Here is a 16,816-nt window from a genome sequence, read left to right on the forward strand (position 1 = left end):
TAAGCTGATGAGCCACAATTACTGAACCTGCATTCTAGAGCTCACGAGCCACAACTACCGAGCCCGCACGCTGCAACTACTGAAGCCTGCTCGCTTTAGGGCCCATGTACCACAACTACTGAGCCCACATGCTTCAACTATTGAAGCCCGTGGGCCTAGAGCCCATGCTCCGCAACAAGAGAAGCCACCGCAATGAGAAGCCTGCGTACCGCAACAAAGAGTAGCCCCCTCTCACTGCAACTAGAGAAAGCCTGTGCACAGCAATGAAGACCCAAAGCAGCAACCCCCCCCTCCCCAAACATTTGTGATTCATGGGAAAGCATCAAAATATCAACATTAACAGGATTTGGAAGAAGTTGATTCCAACCCTCATGAGTGAAATTGAGGGGTTCAAAACTGCAGGAAGTAACCTGCAGATGTTGTGGAAACAGCAAGAGAACTGGAATTAGAAGTGGAGCCTAAATTGCTGCAATCTCATGATAAAACTTAAATGGATAAGGAGTTGCTTCTTATGGATGAGCAGAGAAAGTGGTTTCTTGAAATGGAAAGTACTCCTGGTGAAGATGCTATGAAAAATGTTGAAAAGACAACAAAAGATTTAGAATATTACATACACTTAAGCAGTGGCAGGGTTTGAGAGGATTGAATCCAATTTTGAAAGAAGGTCTACTGTGGGTAAAATACCATCAAAAAGCACTGCAGAGACTTTCCTGGTGGCTCAGTGTATAAGACTCTGTGTTCCCAATGCAGGGGGCCTGGGTTTGATCCCTGGTCAGGGAACTAGATCCCACATGCATGCCGCAACTAAGAGTTCACATGCTACAACTAAGGAGGCTGTGTGTCACAACTAAGGAGCTGGCGAGCCACAACTAGGTAGCCCACCTGCCACAACTAAAGGAGCTTGAAACTACGATCCGGTGCAACCAAGTAAATAAATAATAAATATTAAACAAACAAAAGAACAAAAAGCATTGCAAGTTATAGAGAAATTGTTTGTGAAATAGTTAATTGATGCGACAAACTCCATTGTTGTCTTAAGAAATTGCCACAGCCACTCCAACCTTCAGCAACTGTCACCCTGATCAGGCCAGCAGCCACCAACATTGAGGCAAGACCCGCCACCACCAAAAAGATTATAACTCGCTGAAGGTTCAGATGATGGTTAGCATTTTTCTAATGAAAAAGTATTTTTTAATTAAGGCATGCACATTGCTTTATTAGACATAATGCTATTTATTGCACACTTAACAGACTACAGCATAGCGTAAACATAACTTTTATAGGCACTGGGAAATCAAAATATTCAAGTGACTCACTTTATTGTGATATTTGCTTTATTGAAGTGGTCTAGAACCAAACCTGCAATATCTCTGAGGCATACGCTTTGTTTAAAACTCTAAATGTCCAACAGTGGGGCATGTAAAGACAGTTATGTTACATGAAGGAAAAAGAGAAATCAACTTATAAGTAAGAGATCTGGGTTCACATCATGGCCTTTTTACTTACTAGCTGCATGAACCTTGGAAAGTTAAATCTGAATCTATTTCCTTATCTGTGAAACAGGATAGAACAATGTCTATCGTAAAAAATTGTTTTAAGGGTTTAAATGCAAAAGTGACCATTAGAGTGATACATGGTTTATTTGAGAGGTTAAAAAAATTAAAGAATGTGGAGGCTATGAGGCAGCAGGTGGGGTTGGGGGGGACAACTTAGGAAACTGTGGGCTAAAAAATTAGGGCACAAAATTATATGTATGCTAACGTTACAAATATGAATTTTTGTTTCACATTTCTTTTATCATTATTTACTGAGGCTGGAAGAAGACAGGGAAGCTGAGTTTTTCACCATTCTCCCACATGCTGTGAGGCCTGCAAGGCCAAGGACTTTGTTATGGTTACAGTTATATTTCCAGCAAACAGTATGGTACCTAGGCATTTACTAGTCAGTAGATTTTTGATGGATGAATTAAAAGGACAAAGTGTATACAATTTTTAATGGTTCTTAACAGGTAGAGCCCAAGAGCTTCCAATCCAAATTTAAAGAGTGCCTTGATTCCCCGGGGCCTGTAACTAGCTAGGAGCACCAGAGCCACAAGGAGGGTGGATGATCAAGCACTTACTTGCTGAGCTGGTAATCAGTGCCTTTGATGAACTTGAGCTTCTCCAAGGGCACCCCAATGCTTTTCAGCATTGCCTTGATCACATTCTCATAATAGCTGGTTCGGAGTTCTAGGAGATCCCAGGGGGCCTTCATGTTATCCAGGTACGCATGAAGGTCCGCAAACAGAATCGTTACCTGGACGTAAGAGATAAGGGGCCACCAAAAGGTGAATTTGTTCAAGTACCTCCAAAGAAGCAAGGTAAGTCTTATTAAGTTTCTCTTTTGGCCATTGCTCAAAGGCAACTGCTTGGTTTATAACATTAGCTCTTACCTCACATCCTGCTTTCAGGAAGTCCGCAATCTTGGACATAGGCACAAAGTAAGCCACGTGTGGCTTGCCTGTGGTCGCCGTCCCCCAGTAAACTTTAAGTTCCCGCTCTTTCAGTATCTCCTTCAGCTTCTCTTCCCCAAGAACCTCCTGTTGTGGAAGCAGAAGAGCTGGTTTAATGCCACTGCCCCACCTTGCTCATCTTTTACCCTGTGACAAGGAAAACAAAGGTATGTTTCACCGAGGGTCCAGGCTCAGAGCCAGCAGGGAGGTCTAGCCAGGCTCTCAGTGCTGAGTGAGAGCCAAACGAAGCCGGCGCTGTTGCTTGTACCACTCCAGTGTAAGGACACTGACGTTAGGGGAATGGAGCATGTCCCTAACTGTATTTTCCCCTCCAGCTGCCTTTAGCTCATGCTCCTTCCTTTCATGGCCAATTTCTTGAACGGTGTGGTGTCTCTTCTTCTGCTCTCCATTGCTTATCTCCCATTCTAGTCTGAATTCCATACAGCATCACAGCACTGGAAATGCTCTTGCTAAGATCACAGATGGCCTCTGTGTTGTGTTGCTAAATTCAATGAATACTTTTTAGCACCCCTCCCCCCCAGCCCCGCCCCAGCCCCCCCCCCAACAAACTCCTCTTTTTGTTTCCTCTATTTTACTCTCTTAGTTTTCCTCCTACTTCTCTGGCTGCTGGGTCTCAGATTTCTTTGCAGCCATTCTTCTTCCTAATCATTTAAATATTAGCAACCCTTGAGGCCCTATCTCTTCTCTTCTTACTCTACATTCTCCCTAACTGATCCTCTTCAGTTGCTTCAATTACTACCTATGAGCTAGTAACTACCAAATCTTCTGCTCACACCTGTATACAACATGTACTTGTTATCAACCCAGTTAATTCAAACATGACGTGTTCAAAATTAAACTCATGCTTTCATCTTCCCACCTCACTCCCCAATCATCTTTTTCACTTACAGTTTCACCCCTAGTGCAGTAAATGGTACTATCATTCACCGAACTGCTTAAGTTCCTCTGAAACAGCTCTTAAGTCCTCCAACTTCTCTCTGCCTCTACGCCACCAACCTAGTCTTGGCCACCATGTGATCACACCAAGATAACTCTAATAGCCTCTTAACAGGTCTCCCACATCTACTCTTGTTCTCTCCACTCCATGTCCCAAAATGAAGCCAGAGAGGTCTTTAAAACCCCATATTTGATTAACTCATTTGCCTACTTAAATACTTTAATAACTTCCTTTTGCCCTAAGACAATGTTGGGAAAATCCTAATAGGCTAGTATGCTGCTGATAAAAGTGATTTTAGTATTTCTTCAGGTGATGGTTTGGGGGGGCTGTTGGAAGCCATGAAAAACAAAATGTTTTGCTGGTTTGAATCATTATTAGTAGGACTTGTTAAATCCTGTGTTTTCAAGCCAGCTGGAGGCTAATCTTCTGAGTCCCTGACCATTTGAACACTTGGAGTTTTCACTACTCAAGGAAAGGTCATATCACTTACCCTTTAAAACCTGAGTAAGTCAATTCCACTAGCTTTGAGTGTCATTTCTTCCCAATCTCTCTTTATTTTATGGAGAGAGGCTAGGAAACAAAGGATCTGGCTAAGAGGAAGCATGCAAGAATCTCTGGTTAAGAAATTATGAGCGAAAATAACCCAAACGTCCATCCACTTACAAATGGAGAAGCAAAATGTAGTTTATTCATGTAATGGAATATTCTTCAGCCATAATAAGGAACAGAGTTCTGATAAGCGCTACAACAGGGATAAAACTTGAAAACATTATGCTAAGTGAAAGAAGCCAGACACAAAAGGCCACATATTATGACTCCATTTATATGAAATTTTTAGAATAGGCAAATTAGAGACAGAGAGCAGTTTCGTGTTTCCCTAGGGCTGGGGAGAGGGGAGGAATGGGCAGTGATTACTAATGGGTACCTGATGATGAAAATGTTCTGGAATTAATGGTGATAATTGAACAACCTTGTGACTACATCAAAACCCACTGAACTGTACAACTTTAAAAGGGTGGATTTTATGGTATGTGAATCATATCTCATAAAAAGAGAAAAACTAGCTGTGGCCCAACCAATGTAACCACTGCCCTTAGAATAAAACCCAATGTTAAACATAGCCTACAACGCCCTCACGACCTAGTCCATGCCTATGCCCCCTAAACAAACAAGTAAAATGGATAGCATGTCAGATGGTGGTAAGTTCTATGGAGAAACAACAGCAAAAAAAGGTAGAGCAAGGGATGTGGCAGTTCTGGTGGCAGGGGGTTGTTCTTTAAATAAAGCGGTCAAGAAAGGCCTTCGGGACAATGTGATAATAAAGGCCTGAAAAGTCAAGGGAATGAGCAATATAAATATTTCCTAAGTGCTTGATCTGCATTTTGCTTCCTCAACTCCAGCCAAGTTAGCCTTCTCTCTGAACCACAGGGTTCGTTCTCCCCTCTGGATCTTGACCTGGGTTTCTTCTACCTCACACGTTTTTCGCCCCCATTCTTCTGGTTAACTTCTACTCCTGCGGTTCCTGGAACCAGCAAGAACACATGTGGAGTGAAGAGGTGATCCGCATCCTTTAGGGCGCAGTTTAGAGGTCACTTCCTCAGCCTTCCCTGACACTCCCCCCAGCCCTCCCCCGTAACTTCCTTTCAAGAAAGATCTCCGCGTAAAGTACGTTCCAATGCGTGTTTCGACTGTAATTCAATGTTTGGGTTATGGATCATTTTACACATCTGATTTCCTCCAGATATGCTCTGGGAAGGCAGGGTCCTGACGTCCCCCCCAGCGCCTAGCACCGCGCCTGGCACACAATAGGGTGGGTGGGGTGAGAGCCCTGGATTCAAAGCCTGGCTCAACACAAGTAACTGCATACAGGAGGTGAGCCTGCTGTGATTTCTGTGGTACTGGACTGACAGACTGACTGGTCGACCGGCAGTGAGGGTTGCAATCTCCCTCAGAGCCTCCTCGGCGCGGAGCCCCCGGCCCCACACACTTCTGACTCCATAGCGGGGCTCAGGAGCACTGGACCTCCGGCCCCCAGTCCTCAACGGCGCACTTCCAACCCCGAGGCCCAACCTGCAGGTTCCGGGTGATAAGGTGCAATTTCTCCTCAGGGCTCAGAGCGTCCCCCATGGCTTTGTCGTCTCCGGCACCCGCGCCCCTTTCTCGGTCGCCGCCGCCACCGCCGCGTGCCGCGAACTGTCACGCGGGTCCAGTTAGGTTGCATCAGCTGAACTCGTCGCTCGGCTTGCTCGGCCTGGACCCTTCTCCTCCTACCAGCAGCCAGGACACAGTCAGGAGCAGCGAAGAGTCGAGCGGGTCGATGAGGGGAAAAGGGGTGGGGCCAGTAGGTGGGGTAGGCGGTGCGGAGGGCGGGGTTGCGGCGCCTGCGCGGGGCGCAACACTCTAAGAGGCGGGGCGGTTTCCTGCCAGTCACTGCCTATTTGCCCTCCCCCTGGCGCTGGCCTGGCAGCCTCGGGGTGGGGGAGGTCGGGGAGGGGGCGATAAAATGGCGCAGGGGCGGAGTGAGGCGCAGTCGCTCGCCTAGGTTTCGGCCCGGCTCCCGGAGGTGAACAGCTGAGGGACAAGGGGGGCGGCGTTCCTCGGTTGGCAGGGGGATGGGGGCGCCTGTTGCTTCTCTGGAGGGCCGCACACGCCGTCCTCCCCGTTGAGGGCTTGAGAGGCCCTCGCCCTGCTGGGAGAAGGGCTTGTTCTCGTTTCTGAGGTGATGGCGGCGGGAGGGGGGAGTGTCTCTGCCCCCCACCTCCACGTCGGGGGGCGATAGATGCCCCTCACCCTGCGGAGGCAAAGGGAGGCCGTCTGGTTACCCGAAAAGGGCAGCGCCATCCGTTCTCCATGCCCGGTGGTGGGGGGGCTGGAGGTGGAGGTGGGGGTGGGTGCCTCTGCCCCCTACCCCGCGGGGGAGGGTGTTGCTAGGCAGAAGATCGCGGTCTTTCCCGCCGCGCCTTGCTGGCGGGGGAGGGAGAGGCTGACCCGCCCCAGGGCAGCGCGGAGGCCCGGGGCCAGCCGAGGTGTGGGGTGGGCAGCCATCTGCAGGCTGAAGGTGCACCGCGCTGGCCTGCTGGGGGGCCGCTTTCGCTCCTCCTGGCGAAGGGGTGGGGAGCAAGCCCCGCGCTTCTCCCGCCTTCCGCGGGGAGGCGGGAATTCTTAGTGTTTTGGGAGGAGGGGAGCGGGAGGAGGGAAGTGCGAAGGTCTTACCCCGAGGGCGATTCCTTGTCGGGGCGGTAGCGCTTCTCAGGGAAAACTGGGGGCGACCAAGCCGCATCCTACGAAGCATGAACTGCGATCCCCCTCCCTTCCTAGCCCTCGAGGACTGGAGGTGCCACCAGTTCCTTCCTGGTCTGGAGGGCGGGCAGTGGGCACCGCAGGATGGGCCCCGGAGAGGAAGTGATTGAATTGCCCACCTGCTGCCCCAGCCTGATCTCGTTTCCTGGGGATTTGTTAGAGGCTTCAAGCTTTAGCAAACCTGTCTAAATCATTTCAAAAACATTTTCTTTTTTTAAAAAAAAACCTATTGCTGCAGCTGAGTAATATTTGGTCTCTTTACCCATGTGGGAGGAAAGTCCTGGCACCCTTATCTAAGTGAAACGTTACCTAAAGCAGAGATTTCCAGCCATGGGTTGTTTTTTCTGTCCTGCAGTGTTTACAGTTACCTCAAAGGGAGTTGTGGAATTCTTACAGATAGTTTCAGTTGTTTGATTTTGGTTAAACTTTATGCCCTGTTTATGGAGTGGTAACGTCTACTGAGTGCTTTTAGTGCTGTATGTCTCACATGTATTGCATATAGGAAAGGCTGGAAATCAGATCAGTGGGGAAGTCTGGTCTGTTGGAAATAATAACGGTCTTCGTTTTAGAGCCTTGAAAGAGGGATATGGGGTTGTGTCTGGTGCAATTTTAGTGGCCTGAGTAAAATAAAGCTTTGTGCTTTAAGGCAGTAGGTTTTCTTAGGTACGATAAAAATAGAAACGGAGCCAGTTTCTGAGGTTGCAACCAGGAGGTTAGAGAACAGAGCAGGGGGGTGGTAAACTGAAGTGTGAAGAAGGGGGTGGACAGATGAGAGAGACATGGAAGGACAGAATAGGGTCACAGAAGGGATGGGGAGCAGAGAATTCAGAGATAGACTTGGGAGTTGGGAAATATTTTTCCCTTAAAAATGAGATCCTCATATTTTAGATCACTACAAAGCAAGTGCCAAGGAAGGCAGGTGATGGTAGAATGGCAGAGGGAAGTACTAAGGCTGTCTTGTGGAACTTCACTTTAGAACTTCAGTTTTATCTGAGATTTTTTTTCCTTCCTTGCAAATTTATTACATCAGCTTTCATTAGTATAAGGGTTTTAGGTTGAGAATGCTTTCATAAACATCCCCTCATTTGATCCTCATGATAACCTGTTTGAAGTTAACAGTGAATAGTTTATCCCCCATTTTAAAAAAAATTATTTAATTGTTTACTTTTATTTTTTATTTATTGGCTGTGTTGGGTCTTCGTTGCTGCGCGAGGGCCTTCTGTAGTTGCAGGGAGCGGGGGCTACTCTTCATTGCAGTGTGCAGGCTTCTTATGGAGGTTGCTTCTTGTTGCAGAACATGGGCTCTAGGCACATGGGCTTCAGTAGTTGCGGCGCATGGGCTCAGTAATTGTGACGCACGGGCTTAGTTGCTCTGCGGCTTGTGGGATCTTCCTGGACTAGGGCTGGAACCCATGTCTCCTGCATTGGCGGACAGATTCTTAACCACTATGCCACCAGGGAAGCCCCTCCCCCATTTTTCAGATGGGTGTTCTCATCTGTATTGAGATTCAGAGACTTCAAATGAATTCCGGAGGTCTCTGAATTTTAGTCCAGTGTCTCACTTCGGTGACCATTAATTTGCAGAATTTGCCTGATATTTCAGATATCCATAAACCTCATCTTTAATCAATTTATTGTGACAATGTGGTTGACAATATGCTGGGTTAAATTAGAGGGGATTAGAGAATACTGGATAATTTCTTAACAAGCAAGGATCAGGAGAATTTTCTTGTCAGTTTAACAATCTTTTCCTACCATTACTATGCTTCTCTTAAGACTGACTCTTAAGGGGTCAGGGAGATGATTATGGTGGGGTAAAGTAATAACCATAGCCACTACTTATTTAGCTTTCACGTTGTGCCTGTAGTGTGCTGAGTACTTTTATATTCATGATCTCATTAATTCTTGCAACAGTCTTATAAGGTAGGTACTATGATGGTCCCTATTTTACAGGGGAGGACATTTGAAACTTCAGAATGTAATCATCGTATCTTTCCCCACTGACTTCTTAATTTTAAAATGTTTTTATTATTAAATATTTCAAGCATATAAAAGTTATAGTTATACCATATAACATAATAATGAATACCATTATGCCCAGCTTTATTGTTTTAGGTCTTTTCTTGTTAGTGTTTTTTAAAGAAAAAAAGCATTACAGATAGAATTGAAGCTACTCATGCCTCCTTGCCATTCCTCTTCCCTCCCGACCACCAGAGGTAATCACTGTCCTGAATTTGGTGTCCCTTATTCCTATGCATGTTTTTATAATTTAGTGACATATGTAGGTATCCATACACAATTTATGTTATTGCTTCTTTAACAAATAAATTGCAAGAAAAAAATGAGAATCTAGATTAAAGTACTGACAAGACATATCATCTGATTGCAGTGTATTGCCCTTATTTGGATACTGATTTTTTTTTTAATCTTAAAAAATACAACATTTATAAAATAGCTGGAAATATGAACTGGTTGTTCTATGATAAGGTATTCTTGTTATTTGCAGATGAAATTATGTGATTCCTGGGATTTGCTTCAAAATAATCAAAGGGGATGGAGCATGATTAGCTATGGGTTGATGATTGTTGGGGCTGGGTGATGGGTATGTGGGAATTCATTGTGTTATTACGTTGTTTTGTATATGTTTTAAATTATAATAAAAAGTATTTTTTAAAATGAGGAAATAAAATTGTGAAGGGAACGATTTGTGCAAGTTAAATATTATATGTATATGGCATTGTTTTGCATGCTTTTGCTCCTAGACCTATTGGAACATTCTATGAGAGAAGCTCAGAAAAGCCAGCTCTGTGCCTCTGGATGTCATGTGGTATCGGAATTGTTTTGAGTGGTTATGAAGAATAGTGGTCCTGTGTGTGGACTGTGAAGTTTGCAAATAATGATGTTTTTCTTCCAGTGAGATTTGGCCACATTCACGGGTATTTCTCACGTTCTTCCATTCCACTTGGGAAATCAAGGGAAGCCTGTGCGTAATAATATGGTGGCTTAAATTATTTTTGCCAAGGGACCAAAAGCTCTCTTTGATGTCTGCATCCTTCGTAGTGTGTTAGAGAGTATACTGAATGTAGAAGGCTCTGCTGACTGACCCTGAGCAAGTCTATCACAAGAGTGGTAGGAAAAACAAGAAAAAACATTGCCTTTGGAATTAGACTTGGGTTTACGGATCCTTGTCCTAGCATATTAGGCTTGTATACTTGGTATACCAAATGCCTCTGAACTTTAGTTTCCCAAGAGTGAAAATGTATTGAACTCTTCATTTGGTTAAGCAAGTGCTTGGACTAGACTGTTTGTTTGTTTGTTTTTGGCCGCACCATGCAGCATATGGGATCCTGTGCCCCCTGCAGTGAAAGTGCAGAATCCTAACCACTGGACTACCTGGGAACTAGACCTTTTAGAAGGAGTTGGTGAGTGGGGGGTAGTGGCTCAGAAAGAGCTTCTCAGAAATGTGGCAGCTTAACCCCAGTGCTTGTGATACTTGTGCTTGACAATCACAGACTTTGTAAAGTAAAAGAAAAGTTTTTGCAAAAGTAAACTTTTTTCTTACTGCTGCCTAAAGAAATAACTTCAATCTATAATATAACCCAGGCACTGGGTAGAGAAATTACTGTTCTCTTCATACAGACACCTGCTTCAGTACCTAGAACTCTCTCACAATTGCTGAAATATTGGTAAAATAAGATAAAAAGCCATCACAACTCTTAAATTTGAATATAACAGCTTAGTTTCTTTGATAAGATCTACGTTATAGAGTTATATTGAGGGGTTAGAGTTGTAAAATGTGTCTTACAGTGCATAGTTTATAATAGATACTTAATATTTCTTCCTTTTTTGTCCCATCTCATCTCTTAGATGAGCAAGTCTTTTTTTTTAACTTATTCCCCCCCAGTTTTATTGAGATATAATTGCCATATAATGTGTTAGTTTAAGGTGTACAACATGATTTGATATATGTACATAATGCAAGATGATTGCCACAATAAGTTTAGTTAACATACATTACCTCACATAGGAATTTTTTTTCTAGTGATGAGAACTTTCTTTTTTTAATAAATTTATTTATTTATTTATTCATTTATTTATTTATTTCATTGGCTGTGTTGGGTCTTCGTTGCTGCACACAGGCTTTCTCTAGTTGCGGTGAGCAGGGGCTACTCTTCGTTGTGGTGCGCGGGCTTCTCATTGCTGTGGCCTCTCTTGTTGCAGAGCACGGGCTCTAGGTGTGTGGGCTTCAGTAGTTGCGGTAGATGGGCTCAGTAATTGTGGCTCACGGGCTCTAGAGTGCAGGCTCAGTAGTTGTGGTGCACAGGTTTCGTTGCTCCGCAGCATGTAGTATCTTTCGGGGGCAGGGATCGAACCCGTGTTCCCTGCATTGGCAGGCAGATTCTTACCCACTGCGCCACCTAGGAAGTCCTCTAGTGATGAGAACTTTTAAGATCTCTCTTAGCAACTTGAAAATAAAAAGTACAGTATTGTTAACGATAGTCACCATGCTATACATTACATAGGTCCCTTCTAATTCTAAAATTCTGTTATCCTTCCCATTTCCTTCTAACTCTTTCTCTAGCACTTTTTTTTGGGGGGGGGTGGGGGCTGTATTGTGTGGCTTGTGGTATCTTAGTTCCCCAACCAGAGATTGAATCTGGGCCCTTTGCAGTGAGGAGTCCTAACCACTGGACCACCAGGGATTTCCCTCTTTCTCTAGTACTTTATTGTCCATAACATTTTGTATTTTCTCATACTGGTGCATAACTTTCAGTGTTGTTTCCATAGGAAGATTATACATTCCTTGAGGGTAGAAACCATCTTTGTTTCTTAGAAATCTTATAGAGACTTATTATCTAGCTCAGTGCTGTGTGATGATAGTAGCTCAGAAAATGTTTCCTGAAAGAATGCATGAACCAAACTATAATTCAGGGAGGGAAGTGGGGGAGAATTCACAGTTAAAAGGCTACAAGAATTTTCTGAATTTTTGACTTCACTGATTGATTCTTACAACTTCTTAGCCGTTGACATGTGATATGTGAATATCAGCTTTCTATCACCCTTGCCATCTAGAAAATAGAGATTAGGTCCATCATTAGCTATTTAAGAACTAGGTTTTAATTATACAAGTAATATATAAATATTCAAGTACAAAAATAAAATACTAAAGTCTCCCCTTGTCCTCCCGCAGGTTATAATAGTCATGAATTTTGTGTCGTATTTTTCCAGATTTGTTCTTTGCATTTATATATGTATTGAAAATTAGGTTTTTATGTGTATGGTCATAATTATAACTTTTAGATCTTGGTGGAATCTTAGACATCACCTAATCCCTGTTCTCCATCCCTTCGCTATTTTATAAATGAGGGAACAAGTCCCTGGTTAAGTGGCTTGCCCAAATTATCACAGCTGGTTAGTGACAGAACCAGGACAACAACCCAGGTCTTTGGACTCTCAAGACAGTATTCATCCTACTAGAGCAAATGATATTCTTAAGAAAGTGTAAATTGTTGGGAGGAAGAAAATTAGCTCCTTAGTTGCATAATTTTTCCTCTAAAGATTTTTCTTTGATGTTCTTGACTCGAAATCCAACTTTGTGGTATTTTAAAAAAATCAAGATCAAAATTAATAGATGGAGCACCTTAAAGCATAATGCAGTTGACTTTGTAATTAGCAGAGTTGAAAGTGATGAGAAGATCCTCTAATTTTCTTTGTGCCTGCAGGAAGGTGGGAGTCAATCATTTTGACAAGTCTCCTGAAAGGAACAGCTAGCAGGAGCTGAACCCTTTTTCCATTTGGTCTCGTGGCAAAGGCAGAGATCACACCAGCAGCTCCACACAGTATGAGAGACAGTTCTTTATCTTCTTGTATGCTTAAAGTTTGTTTTGTTTTGTTTTGTTTTTTAATTTCAAAAGTAATCCATATTTGTTTTCTAAAAAAGTATAAACTGTCAAAATCCAAACATTTTACATATATGTTTGGCTTGTATGTTATAGATATTATTCCATGAGAGTATATACTGATTCACTTCATTGTGTTTTTAAATAATTGTAGAGTATTCTATAACATGAATATACCATGATTTTACTGAACAGTTCTGGTGATGGGTATTTAGATTGTTTCCAGTATTTGGATGTTTTGAATAATGCTGCCTTGAACATCTTTGTAAATGTATCTATGTGCCTTTGTACAGGTACTTCTGAAAGATAAATTTCCAGAAGTGAAATTGCTTGGTCAAATGCTATTGCCAAATTACTCTCCACAAAATATTGTACTGACTTACACTCTCACTGATAGTGTGTGAGGATCCTTGTTTCTCACATTCTCACCAAACTGGATTACTGTGTCATCTTAACTTTTGCTACTTTGATAGGAAAAAAGGGTATCTCATTGTTATGATATATATTTCCATGATTCTGGTAAGGTTAAGTATTTTAAAACTTTCTCATGTTGCAAGTCAGAGCACAAAGCATTTGAAATACTAAGACACCACCACTCTCTAGAGCAGATTGGAGTTGATATAAGGGTATTTCCCGTTCCTCAGCGAAACTGCCTCTTATTTCTCCAGATATGACGTGCTCAGTAGTGCCCTCTGAACAGTCTTCTGGTACCTCTCTCTTGCCATTTTCTTGGGATTCCTTGGATGAGGATGGATTGGATGACTCCTTGCTGGAGCTGTCTGATGGGGAAGATGATGGCCATTTCAGTTTCACGGAGGAAGAGATTCAGGAGCTCTTGAAGGATGATGACCTATCAAATGAGCACTTTTCTAGGGGAGGAGGGTTGCCTAACGATGACAGCAGGAATGCTGAGAAGGGAGGGAAAGGGAGTCAAATTCCACTTGATACTCCCCAAGAGAAAAGTTCGTCGTGCAGCTTGGGACCAGAAGCTGAGACCTCTGGCCTCTTCAAACTACCTCAACTAAGTACATCAGTTGGTCATGGACCAACTCCTACTAAACCATTGAACAGACGCTTTGCACTAGAAAAGAATCTTATAAAAGTTACAGTTGCACCATTTGATCCAACAGTTTGTGATGTTGTACTTGATAAGGACAAGACTGATACAGCCAAAGTTACTGAAAAACCCCCCTCCCTTGGAGAAGAGATGAGAGAAGATGGTCTTAGCTCAAATGAGAGCACACTTTGCACAGAATCTGAAGGGATCAGCCCCAATAACTCTGCCTATGATGGGCCCCCGCTCCCTTCTTCAAACAATAACTTTCAACAAACTGTCTCTGATAAAAATATGTCTGACAGTAAGAAACCTACACCTGTATTCTCTCAGATCTTGGACCATTCAGAGACTCCTTCTAATACGGGGTCATCCTGGAGAAATGGATCACATAAATCAGGTGTTGAAATGAGGTTTCCAGTTGTTTCCAGTTCATCAAACAAAGTAAGTATATTTTTCAAGGTGAAGAGAGGAATGAAATTATTTTCATTCAGAAGCTGTATAGCAGAGCTTCGTATTAAAATAAATTGGGGTTTGAATCCTGACTAGCACTGTGGCCCTAGGTAAATTATTTAGCTTCTCTGTTTCCTCACAATTTCTTATCTATAATTTGGAGTAAATAATACTTTATAGTATAGTAAAGATTAAATAATGTATTTACAGTAACTGGTACATAATACTAAATCCGCCATTTGCTGAATAAACTAAGATGGTGATGATTTCACTCTTATTTTTCCTTTCTTTGGGTTTCAGCCTAAGTCTCAATCTTTGGTTGCCACACCATATATATTAGATAAACCAGCTCTGAGTCAGCCACTGAAGAGCTGAAAAATCTTGGACAATTTACCTAACCTCTTTGAGCCTCATTCCTTATCTGTCAAATGGGTGTAACAGTCCATACTGTTTAGGGTTTCTTCTTTTTTTCTTGAGATTACCATCACTATCTCATTTAAAGCACCTACCTTAGTGCCTGGTACACAGTAGGGTTCACGAGTATGCCTATGTAGCCTTCAGTTCAAGAATATTTCCATAAATAATGTTTTCTTATAACTAAGGAGCATCTTTGCTTCTTCATTCTTTCTGCTCTGAAAAAAAAAGCAGGATGTTCTTGACAAGGATTCTGGGAAGCTGAAGGTCCATGAGAAAAGACTGGGCAAAGTCATTCCTGTTCTGCAAACCAAAACAAGGTAATGGTATAGTGAAATATTCTGGTTTCTGTTGGTTCTGTTCAATTGCTTTCTTCCTCCCCTGAGTTTCTCTTTAGTGTGGCGGGAAAGCCCTGCACCAGGAGTAAGCATAGGAGTAAGCATACTTGAAGCTCTGGGACTACCAATAACTGTGACCTTGAACAAGTCAAATATTCTCTGACCTCAGTTTCTTTGTCAATAAAATGAGGCTAATGATGCCTTCTCTGCTGCCTCACAGCGTTATTTTGAAGAGGAAAAAAGACATATTAGTGAAAGCACTGTATAAATGTAAGATTTCTTTTCCTGTGTGTGGAGAAGCCTGGTCACAGAAGTAGGAAGTTAGGATGATTTTAACAAAAATGTTGACATAACTATGTAGAAAATCATTTAGCCATCTCTCCCAACTTGCATATAACTGTCCTTGAGGGAGAAATTTTAGAGAGGTTGCAGATTTGGGTCACCTTTTCTATCTGTTCTCTTGTTGCCAGGAGATGGCAGCATCTCTGCATGGGCCTTTTCAATTAGCAAAGCTGTTTTTCTAGGTTGAGTCAGATTGGCTTCCTTATAATGAGATTCTTTTAAAAATTTTGATTACACAGATATTAAATTTATTCTGCTTTAAAATTTTTTCGGTAGTACAGGTAAGGCTAAAGTCCCCTTTGACTGCCACCCCAATCCCAGTTTTCTGGGTTTTTTTTTTTTTTGCTTTGGTTATCTGAAGGAACTTTGTAAATTGCGTACAATGGAAATTATACCGAAGTACACAAGTCAAGCTACTTGGAGCAGTAATAAATTCACTATCTCGTCCACAGACTCCTCAGTACAGTGTAATCAGGATAAGCAAGGGCCAGAAATTGTTCTTGCCAAGGTCACCAGTGTTTTAATTGTCAGAGCCAGCTGGTTCTTTTTGGTCTTTATCTTGCTCAGTGTTTCTGTGGCTTTATGAAGTTAGCTATTTCCTGACTAACCTTGAATTACTCAACAAATGCTCTCTTTCTCTTTGGAGTAGGTAGTCTTCACTTTGCTGTGCGGGAGATTCTATCTGTTTCTTTTTTCTCTCAACTCCATACTTGATTGTAGCTTCATATAACATGACTAACACTGTCTTTTGTCATTGGATCTTAGAGAGTGTTTTGAGAGTTAGTTGTTCTAACCCATCAGCAGTATATGACTTCTCTGTACTGTATTCATGGATCTAATGGATTTTTTTTTCCTCCTGGTTTGCTTTGTTCAAGGACTAATGTTCCGACGTTTTCACCATCAGATCTAGAAAAGCAGAAGCAGAGTTATCTCAGGAATGTCATTGCTCATATAGAAGACCCAGTGGACACTAACCAAGGTAACATGGTAACCAAAGAATGGCATTTAAAAAAATGTGATAAGACTTTTTTTTCCAGTGTAGCATAGCTTAAACTGGGAGATTGTCTTGAATTTTTGTAAATTGGTGAGAAAGATAACTTCCTTATCCAAAGATTTTCAATTAAAGGGATTGCCTAACCAGATAATCCTCAAAGTGGTTTGGCTAACCAGCATTAGAGAGGGGTCCAGGGAGACTCATGTACCAAAGAGACCAGTACATAAAAAGTGTCTACCCCTTGGTTCAGCGCTGTAACCAGACCTTTTTTGCTAGGGATTTTTTTGCTTTGGATTTTTTGGTCTGAAAAATGGTAGATGTTAACAACCAGGCACTGCTTAATAATCATTGGTTTTTTATTTGGAATTATTTTCCCTGTTGCTTTTAGCATTTAAATGCAAAAAGCAGGCATTTCAAATACCATCTTGCATCTTGGCATCTGAATAAAAGCTCTTGAAAGGCTTTGACTACCTTCCAGATCCTTCAGTTGGAGTTCTCCGTAGTTCATTGAAAGCTATTGCAAACCAAAATGGCTGAATTCTTTCTCCAGCCCTCAAGAGACTGTGGTTCAT

At 42.5% G+C, this 16,816-nt stretch overlaps 2 protein-coding genes across 11 annotated transcripts in view; one reads left to right on the top strand and one right to left on the bottom strand.

Annotated features, from left to right (window-relative positions):
- The window catches only part of YARS1 (tyrosyl-tRNA synthetase 1), a 30,005-nt gene extending 24,286 nt beyond the window's left edge, over positions 1-5,719 (bottom strand). Inside the window, exons 1-3 of one of the 2 annotated variants that reach the window (XM_057704175.1) lie at positions 5,520-5,719; positions 2,432-2,578; positions 2,120-2,295 (exon numbers count right to left, since the gene is read on the bottom strand). In XM_057704175.1, coding sequence (XP_057560158.1) covers positions 2,120-2,295; positions 2,432-2,578; positions 5,520-5,576 — 380 coding nt within the window. In that variant the 5' untranslated portion in view covers positions 5,577-5,719. Of the gene's footprint in view, positions 1-2,119; positions 2,296-2,431; positions 2,639-5,519 lie in introns of both variants that reach the window. The other variant, XM_057704180.1, reaches the window with a different exon arrangement.
- Positions 5,720-5,902: 183 nt separating this feature from the next.
- S100PBP (S100P binding protein) overlaps positions 5,903-16,816 on the top strand; it is a 31,849-nt gene continuing 20,935 nt past the window's right edge. For 3 of the 9 annotated variants that reach the window (XR_009048575.1, XM_057704186.1, XM_057704219.1), the window contains exons 1-5: positions 6,063-6,168; positions 12,473-12,616; positions 13,318-14,147; positions 14,802-14,890; positions 16,126-16,229. Coding sequence is in view for 8 of the 9 variants with exons in the window: in XM_057704186.1 (XP_057560169.1) it covers positions 12,592-12,616; positions 13,318-14,147; positions 14,802-14,890; positions 16,126-16,229 (1,048 nt within the window). In the remaining variant the exon portion in view is untranslated. Of the gene's footprint in view, positions 6,013-6,062; positions 6,169-12,472; positions 12,617-13,317; positions 14,148-14,801; positions 14,891-16,125; positions 16,230-16,816 lie in introns of those variants that run through there. The other 6 variants (XM_057704193.1, XM_057704202.1, XM_057704196.1 and 3 more) reach the window with 6 other exon arrangements.

Source organism: Hippopotamus amphibius, chromosome 1, assembly GCF_030028045.1.
Source record: "Hippopotamus amphibius kiboko isolate mHipAmp2 chromosome 1, mHipAmp2.hap2, whole genome shotgun sequence".
Lineage (NCBI taxonomy): Eukaryota > Metazoa > Chordata > Mammalia > Artiodactyla > Hippopotamidae > Hippopotamus > Hippopotamus amphibius.